Here is a 9373-nt window from a genome sequence, read left to right on the forward strand (position 1 = left end):
TTTCTAAATATTTTACAGTACCAATGATTTCTTTTTTTAAACGCCTATCTACATGTATGCTGTATTTTCAAGCACTGTGGAAATTCAGTGATATAATTTACATAAAACTATTTTACAGTTATTTAAGATGCAAGATTTTTTATCTTCTAAAAAAGAAAATAAAACAATAAAAAAACAAAAAACACCACTTTAGCTAAGGGGATTCTTCTTGAGAATTTGTTCGCTCCTCGATAACTTGTTTGACTATTTCTGCAAGTTTGAGACGATCGACTTTGTCTGTAAATCCTTGGCCTGAAACGGACAAATAAAGGTTAATGTGAAAGGATCTTGTATAAAATAAGTGGTTATAAAACAAACATGCTCATTCCCACCCCCCTTCCAAAATAAAACAAAATCCCCAAAGTCAATACTGGCGTGAGTGGTCTCCATTCACATGAGGACAGGCATACAATGCACAAACAAGCTATCAAAAGGAGACAACCCCATGGACTCTTTACATGCTTCCTCATAGATGCCTCTCATACAAGTTTTAGAATATTAAAATGTGCCATCCATTAAAGGGTCCCAACAGTGTCCCAAATCACAGGCAGCATAAATCAGAATGGCTCCGTCATTTCAGACATTGAAGTGCAACAATGCTTCAGGGTCACCCATCTGAGGGAACATACTTTGATAGAGCTTCCCCAGCCCCATTCCCCTTGACTGACAGCACTCTCTTTATACAGTCAAGAGGAGACCTAATGATCAAGAAAATTGTGGCAAGGAAATGCCAAACGAGATTACTAATTGAACTAAGGGTACCGTCACACAGTGGCACTTTTGTCGCTACGACGGTACGATTCGTGACGTTCCAGCGATATCGCTGTGTCTGACACGCAGCAGCGATCAGGGACCCTGCTGAGAATCGTACGTCGTAGCAGATCGTTTGAAACATTCTTTCGTCGCTGGATCGGTGTGTGTGACACCGATCCAGCGATGCGTTCGCTTGTAACCAGGGTAAACATCGGGTTACTAAGCGCAGGGCCGCGCTTAGTAACCCGATGTTTATCCTGGTTACAAGCTTAAATGTAAAAAAAAACAAACAGTACATACTTACATTCCGGTGTCCGTCAGGTCCCTTGCCGTCTGCTTCCCGCACTGACTGACTGCCGGCCGTAAAGTGAAAGCACAGCACAGCGCGCTGTGCTTTCACTTTATGGCCGGCAGTCAGTCAGTGCGGGAAGCAGACGGCAAGGGACAGACACCGGAATGTAAGTATGTAGTGTTTGTTTTTTTTAACGCTGGTAACCAGGGTAAACATCGGGTTACTAAGCGCGGCCCTGCGCTTAGTAACCCGATGTTTACCCTGGTTACCCGGGGACCTCGGCATCGTTGGTCGCTGGAGAGCTGTCTGTGTGACAGCTCTCCAGCGACCACACAACGACTTACCAACGATCACGACCAGGTCGTATCGCTGGTCGTGATCGTTGGTAAATCGTATAGTGTAACGGTACCCTTAGTATGTTTTCTCTGCAATGTGGCAGCATTTGTCATGGCGGAACAGGTCTCGGATACATGCTGTCCTTGGTTCGGCCATGTGAAGGAGCCAACATGACCTCTTAAAATAAAAACATACAGCGGTGCTGACCACTTTCAGGACACACGCATGCCTTACTACACAGTCATACAACCTTTGTACACTGTGTCTACACAGATATTCGCCTTTAGAAGTAGCTCACCTGACATTACACAACAGAAACAAATGTAAGTTTCTGTATAAACTTGGAGGCATATGGACATACTGTTGAGAACTCACTCACTTTTCTTTTTTTAAAGAGCATGTTCATGCATATTTCTCGGTAGTAACTGGGAACATGAGGGTGACAATTCCTGGCCAATTTGCTCTCCTGACGTGTCTACTTTAGTAAATGCCGTAATCGTTTCTTCACAATATAACAATTCTGGAGCATATTCTCTTAGAGCTTTGTCTGGTGTCGTCCCTCTGCCATTTCTCCTAGAAATTTATGAATAATATACCAGCTAGGCATTACCAGCTCGGGGTGGGTGCATCACCACACTAGTTGGCCCTGCTCAAGCCATGTCAACTGTCTAGAGGCATATCCCGTTAACATGGAGAATAGTAACAATTGTCGATTTACTCTAAACGTCTATGAGGAGTAACCGGGGAACAGCACAATGCAGAGGTGTAAGGAAAGAGGTTTCAGAACTGCTTTTTTTCTTTTAATGTGAACCACATGCATTTATTAAAATAGATTTGTCATGAGAGCTGAAAGGGCCACTTTAATTAATGTCTATGGCAGGCTCTAGTAATGCACATTTATTAATATCTCACCATTCCAACTAAAACTTTGTAACGTGTCTCTGAGCAATTTACAATCTCTATTGTATTCCCATGCTTCTAGCACAACTTCATTTAATTTTTCATCTTCATTTTCTCCTGCCAAATAAAAAAAAAAAATCAATAAAATAATTACCAAAATATACAAAATTTCAGACTTTATGTAGAACAACTGTGTGAACCCAATTGGCAACAAGAGTGCACAATACTTGCATGCAAGCAATTTGCTCTTTTGTTCTAACTTTGATAGATGTTGTAACGGTTCCACCCCTCAGTGTGTCTGGGATGCAGTTACTGACAACTCTGTGCACGCTGGTAAGGGGCGTGCTGAGCGGTCAGTGTGTTGATTGACAGCTCGGCCATCCAATCTGAGATTGGGAGGCACTGGCTGCCTCCAGGTGTTCATTATCCCAGGTGATTGCCAGGCTACTTAACTGGGCTGTTACTACCAGACCTCTGTCAGGCGTACATTCATCTATTGTGTGATTTGTCTGCATTGAGTTGTTTGTAGATCTTTCTTTGCCAGCCGTCAACCTTTTTTTGACCATTTGTCTGTTTAACCCATTTGCTCGGATCCGTATTCTGACCTTGGAACGTTACCCGACTATGCCTTTGTCTCTTCCTTCTGTACCTTCCTGGCTTTTGACCTTGGACTCCTGACTACCCTGTGACATCGCTTGGCAGTGAGAAATGACTCGGCGTCACAGATATTGACGAAACAGACGACATATTGTTCATAAAAAGTACACCGCGTTCCAAATTTGTTTACCATGGAAGAAAATTGTCAGTCAGAAACTCTACATACTATGCTGAGGTCATGTTCACACCTTCATGGACCTTAAAGGGTCTACCAGCTTTATCCCCATGATTACAGCCCAAAATATGACTGGCATGTCCTTGCTGAAGCCACAGCCTTAGGATGAGACATGGCGGCCATCCACCTGGACCATCCAGGGTTGCACAGCACTCATCAGTAAATAAGACAGTTTTAAAATTAGTCTTCATGTATGTCTGGGTCCACTGCAACAGTTTCTGCTTTTGAGCAATGTTTAGGAGTGGGCAAATAGCAAGTTTATGCACAACTTGCACAAGCCTCTGGAGGTTCCTACACCTTGAGGCTCACAGGACTTGAGGCACCAGAGGCTTCAAATACTTGTTTGCTGCTTTGGAATGGTATTTTTGCAGGTGCTCTATTAACCCGATGAATTTCTGCGGCAGAAACCTTCCTCATTGTGCCTTTATCTGCACAAACCAGTCTCTGACCTGTATCAGCGACAAATCTCTTTACAGTACGATGTTCAGATTTAAGTTTACGTAAAATAATGTTCTCATAACTTGTCCAAGGCATGGCACTATGAGTCTTTTTGGAAGCAGAGAGATCCTATTTCTTTCTCACATTGCTTGTAACTAGTAATGAGCGAGTGTACTCGTTGTTCGTGTTTTCCAGAGCATGCTCGGGTGGTCTCAGAGTATTTGTAAGTGCTCGGAGATTTAGTTTTTGTTGAAGCAGCTGCATGATTTACGGCTGCTAGCCAGCCTGAGTACATGTGGGGGGTTGCCTGGTTGCTAGGGAATCCCCACATGTATTCAAGCTGTCTATCAGCTGTAAATCATGCAGCTAAGGCAAGGAAAACTAAATCTCCGAGCACTTACAAATACTCGGAGATCACCCGAGCTCATCACCACTTGTAACCCGTGGCCTGCTTAAGAGAGTGTGAAACGTTGTTCTTAAGTAGTTTTCTTTTAACTGGCCTCACCTGGCAAACTACCGTATATACTCGAGTATAAGCTGACCCGAGTATAAGCAGAGACCCCTAATTTTGCCACAAAAAATAACTCGAGTATAAGCCTAGGGTGGAAAATGCAGCAGCTATCGGTAAATGTCAAAAATAAAAATAGATACCAATAAAAGTAAAATTAATTGAGACATCCTTAGGTTAAGTTTTTGAATATCCATATTGAATCAGGAGCCTCATAAAATGCTCCATACAGTTCATAAGATGCTCCATAGAGACATTTGCCCCATATAATGCTGCACAAATGCTGATTATGGCCCCATAAGATGCTCCATAGAGATATTTGCCCCATATAATGCTGCACAAATGCTGATTATGGCCCCATAAGATGCTCCATAGAGACATTTGCCCCATATAATGCTGCACAAATGCTGATTATGGCCCCATAAGATGCTCCATAGAGATATTTGCCCCATATAATGCTGCACAAATGCTGATTATGGCCCCATAAGATGCTCCATAGAGACATCTGCCCCATATAATAGGGCCATAATCCGCATTTGTGCAGCATAAGATGCTCCATAGAGACATTGGCCCCATATACTGTTGCTACGATTAAAAAAAAAAAAAAAGTCACATACTCGCCTCTCGTCGCTCAGGCCCCCGGCACTTGCAAGTCACCTTTCCCCTTTCAACCACCGGGCACCACTGCGTCTTCTGCTCTGAAGTTCAGGCAGAGGTCGGTGCGCATACTTATCGCGTCATCACGCCCTCTGACCCGAGTGTCACTGCAGAGGATGCAGAAGACAGAGCCCGGCGGTGGAATGCGGACAGGTGACTATCGCGCAATGCCCCCGTTATACTCACCTGCTGCTGGCACGGTCCCTGCACGTCCCAGGTTCTCCGGGTGCTGGCAGGTTCTTCTTGTGTTGAGCGGCCACATGGTACAGCTCATTACAGTAATGAATATGCGGCTCCCTATGGGAGTGGAGTCGGGTCCATATTCATTACTGTAATGAGCGGTACCATGTGTCTGCTCAACACAGGAAGAAGCTGCCGGCATCCGGAGAACCAGGGACATGCAGGGACTGCGGCAGGAGCAGGTGAGTATGATTAGACAGTTGCCGCTCTCCCTCCCCTGCCGACCCCTGGGAATGACTCGAGTATAAGCCGAGAGGGGCAATTTAACCCAAAAAAAAAAAAAAAGGGCTGAAATTTTCGGCTTATACTCGAGTATATACGGTAATTATCCCAGGTGTTTGAGACTGATTTCAGCGATTCAAAGAGCCCCGAGACAATACCATCCATGAGTTTGAAAAACAAAAATGGCATCTTTAGAACACAAATTCAATTTGCATAATAATTTAGAACGCGATGTAAGCCACGCTGAAGTTTAGAGAAAAAAAAACAAAACGGATATGCTGGCTATACCCAAGCAGAAATAGGAGGAGTGGAACTTACCAGCTTGTGGTAGTATACATTGTGCAATCACATCCCGGAGTTTTTCTAGCGCAACATTAGAATCTTCAGCTAAATTTTCAGGGTCTTGTCCGTAAACATTATCCTTCGGCTTTGTCCTGGTATCAAACACAAATGAATAAACGCTTACATGCTGCAAACGCTTGTTTCAGGCTACCTATATAGACATACTGTAACCAGCCCAGATAGTTGGGCAACTATTTGGTATCTGAATGTAAGCAATGAGTGCACCAATTCACTGGCTTCAGGCAGTGATGTTAAAAATAGTAAGGTTTACAAATGATGTTTTTTTTTACTAATTCTCATTATGGAGCCCATTATTACATTCGAGCTGTCTGAACCATAGGCAGCATAAATCAAAACCTGTATGTGCGACTGAAGCAAGGCATGTTTTACACTGAATCGCTGCAGTGTTTCACAGAAAACAGTTTAAAAAGCAGGCGGGGGTCTATAGGGAGAGATCTGACCTGTTGTCATGGTTTTATAGGCCTACCGCAAATATCCAAGTGCGATACTCGGCTTCTCTGGCTCTCCCATAGAGAATGAAATAAGAGCATGGGCACCTCCACTTCATTCAAGGAGAGACTCTGCAGAGCAGCACTCAGAATCCGGAGTCCCTTATCGGGAATGCTCAGTTGGACTTTCCCCAATGATCACTAAATTATCCCCTATCCTGCACCACTAAATCACTTACTGGTGACAAAACAGTGGGGGCAAGTAAAATGCACTATAGTCATTTTACTTAAAGAATGTAGATGCGCATTAGGGACACAATATTTATGACACATCAGAAGGTGACTTCAGCTGGATTTAATAATGTAGGACAACATTTACCCCAAAAGTTTTCTTTTCCGCAATATGGGATTATTGACAATGTTCAATGGCTTCAAGTTGACATTGAGATCTTGAATTCTCATGTTGGCAAGTTGCTCAGCATGGGCTTGTTGTATCCCCGCAACCATCGCCTGCAATGGAAAATGGCACATGTTAATTAGTTCCTCTGGAGCTCTCCAAAGACACAAAAGCTTCAGAAGTGAGGATAGCGGAGGAGTTTTTACAAGGGAACCGGTTATGTGCCTTAACGCTATTATCATACAGATATACAGTGGGGAAAAAAATAAGTATTTGATACTCTGACGATTTTGCAAGTTTTCCCGCCTACAGAGAATGGAGAGGTCTGTAATTTTTATCGTAGGTACACTTCAACTATGAGAGACAGAATCTTAAAATAAAAGCCAGAATATCACATTGTATGATTTTTAAATTATTATATTGCATGACACAAGTATATGATCACCCACCAACCAGCAAGAATTCTGGCTCTCACAGACCTGTTAGTTTTTCTTTAAGAAGCTCTCCTACTCTGCACTCATTACCTATATTAATTGCTCCTGTTTGAACTCATTACCTGTATAAAAGACACCTGTTCACACACAATCAATCACACTCCAACCTCTCCACCACGGCTAAGACCAACGAGCTGTCTAAGGACACCAGGGACAAAAGTGTAGACCTGTACAAGGCTGGGATGGGCTACAGGACAATATATGCAAGCAGCTTGATGACAAGGCAACAACTCTTGGCACAATTATTAGAAAATGGAAGAAACACAAGATGAATGTCAGTCTTCCTCGGTCTGGGGCTCCATGTAAGGTCTCGCCTTGTGGGGTAAGGATGATTCTGCGAAAGGTCAGGAATCAGCCCAGAATAACACAGGAGGATCTTGTCAGTGACGTGAAGAGAGCTGGCACCACAGTCTCAAAAATTACCGTTAGTAAGACACTATGCTGTCATGGATTAAAATCCTGCAGAGCACGCAAGGTCCCCCTGCTCACGCCAGCACATGTCCAGGCCCATTTGAAGTTCACCAATGACCAGCTGGATGATGCAAAGGAGGCAGGTCAGATGAGACCAAAATAGAACTTTTTGGTATCAACTATGCTCACCATGTTTAGAGGAAGATGAAGGACAAATACAACCTCAAGAACACCATCCCAACCATAAAGCATGGTGGGGAAAACATCATACTTTGGGGGTGTTTTTCTGCAAAGGGGACAGGACGACTGCACCATAATGAAGGGAGGGTCACTGCATAGGGAGATTTTGTCAAACAACCTCCTTACCCCAGTAAGAGCATTGAAGATGGTTCATGGCTCAGTCTTCCAGCATGACAATGACCCGAAACACACAGCCAGGGCAACTAAAGAGTGGCGCCGTAAGAAGCATTTCAAGGTCCTGGAGTGGCCTAGCCAGGCTCCAGACCTCAACCCAATAGAAAATCTTTGGAGGGAGCTGAAACTCAATGTTGTCCAGCGACAGCCCCAAAACCTGAAAGATCTGGAGAAGATCTGTAGGGAGGAGTGGGCCAAAATCCCAGCTCCAATGTGAGCAAACGTGGTCAAGTACTACAAGAAATGTTTGACCTCTTTAATTGCAAACAAAAGGTTTATGTACCAACATTAAGTTCTATTTTTCTACTGTATCAAATACTTACTTCATGCAATAAAATGAAAATTATTTATGTAAAAATCATATAATGTGATTTTCTGTTTTTTATTTTTAGATTCAGTCTCTCACAGTTGAAATGTACCTACTATAAAAATTACAGATCACTTCATTCTTTGTAGATGGAAAACTTTCAAAATCGGCCATCAGTGTATCAAATACTTATTGTCTCCACTATAGGTTTGGTCTGCATTGATAAGTTGTAGAGATGGCTGTCAGTGCCAGGGCATTGTTACAGCTGCTGCTGTGAGCCGAGTGAAAACCCGGCAGATTTAGAATGCTATAAACCTGCAGATTAACCATGTATTTGCAGGTTCATAGCCTTAGAGGACCTTATAGGTGCCCTTAAATAGGATTCTGCAAACAAGTGCAGAATGCTTATCCTTTATTATATACCCTCATTGGAATAGCCTTTGCAGCAGGATACAAAAACCTTCAAGTTGTGTCCAAATGCAACATTTGTGGAGGTATTTTTCAGCCTGATTTGGTAGCTCAACTAGGGGTAAAACTATATAAATACTGGCAACCCAATAGATTTGTATTATTAGCTGCAACAGGGGCAAAGCAGGAAATCATGCTCTGCTCATGTTCTGTATGTAAAGTACAATGCAAAGGGCAAATCTGAAGACGCTACTGCGAAACCTGTGATGGGGTGGTCATGGAAATACACAATTTAATGTGTTTTATCTACGGTAATTTGTTTGCTTCTTGTCCATGTTAGATATATAGCCCTCACCATTTGAATAGATTATTGTGAGAAGGGATTACAGATTGTATTTTTATGGGCAATATAAAAAATATTGCACGCACATAGTGGTATCATCTTCTCGGTCTATAGGTTGTGTTTTTATAAGAATTATTTTGGCCTAGTTTAGTTTATATGTACAATGCACAGCGGTACAAAAATACTGAGCCAAGGCGGCAATGCATCCAGTCATTTTGGACATGCCATTATGACATTCAAAAGTTTCTAAACTTTGTGTAAGCCTATGGCTGAGAACCTGTCCACCACTAACAGAACCAATTTTGGGCTGCACTGTAAAAGTTATGGATACTAGCTGGTTTTACCTCGGGAATGAGGTGCTGAGGTGTGATCAGGAGCCAAATTAAACAATATTGTGAAAACTACTATTTACATTGACCGGATTACCAACAAATTCTTCACTAAATAGATAGAAACTACCGTATATACTCAAGTACAAGCCGACCCCCCTAATTTTGCCACAAAAAAACTTGGAAAACTTAATGACTCGAGTATAAGCCTAGGGTGAAAAATGCAGCAGCTACTGGTAAATGTCAAAAATAAAATAAGATA

The 9373-nt window shown here is 42.7% G+C and overlaps 1 protein-coding gene across 1 annotated transcript in view; it reads right to left on the reverse strand.

Annotated features, from left to right (window-relative positions):
- Window positions 1-64: 64 nt before the first annotated feature.
- Window positions 65-9373, reverse strand: part of MAPKAPK5 (MAPK activated protein kinase 5) — an 87962-nt gene continuing 78653 nt past the window's right edge. The window contains exons 11-14 of the mRNA XM_069754854.1: window positions 6388-6518; window positions 5536-5651; window positions 2333-2437; window positions 65-291 (exon numbers count right to left, since the gene is read on the reverse strand). Coding sequence (XP_069610955.1) covers window positions 194-291; window positions 2333-2437; window positions 5536-5651; window positions 6388-6518 — 450 coding nt within the window. The 3' untranslated portion in view covers window positions 65-193. The remainder of the gene's footprint in view (window positions 292-2332; window positions 2438-5535; window positions 5652-6387; window positions 6519-9373) is intronic.

The sequence above is a fragment of the Ranitomeya imitator genome, chromosome 1, assembly GCF_032444005.1.
Source record: "Ranitomeya imitator isolate aRanImi1 chromosome 1, aRanImi1.pri, whole genome shotgun sequence".
Lineage (NCBI taxonomy): Eukaryota > Metazoa > Chordata > Amphibia > Anura > Dendrobatidae > Ranitomeya > Ranitomeya imitator.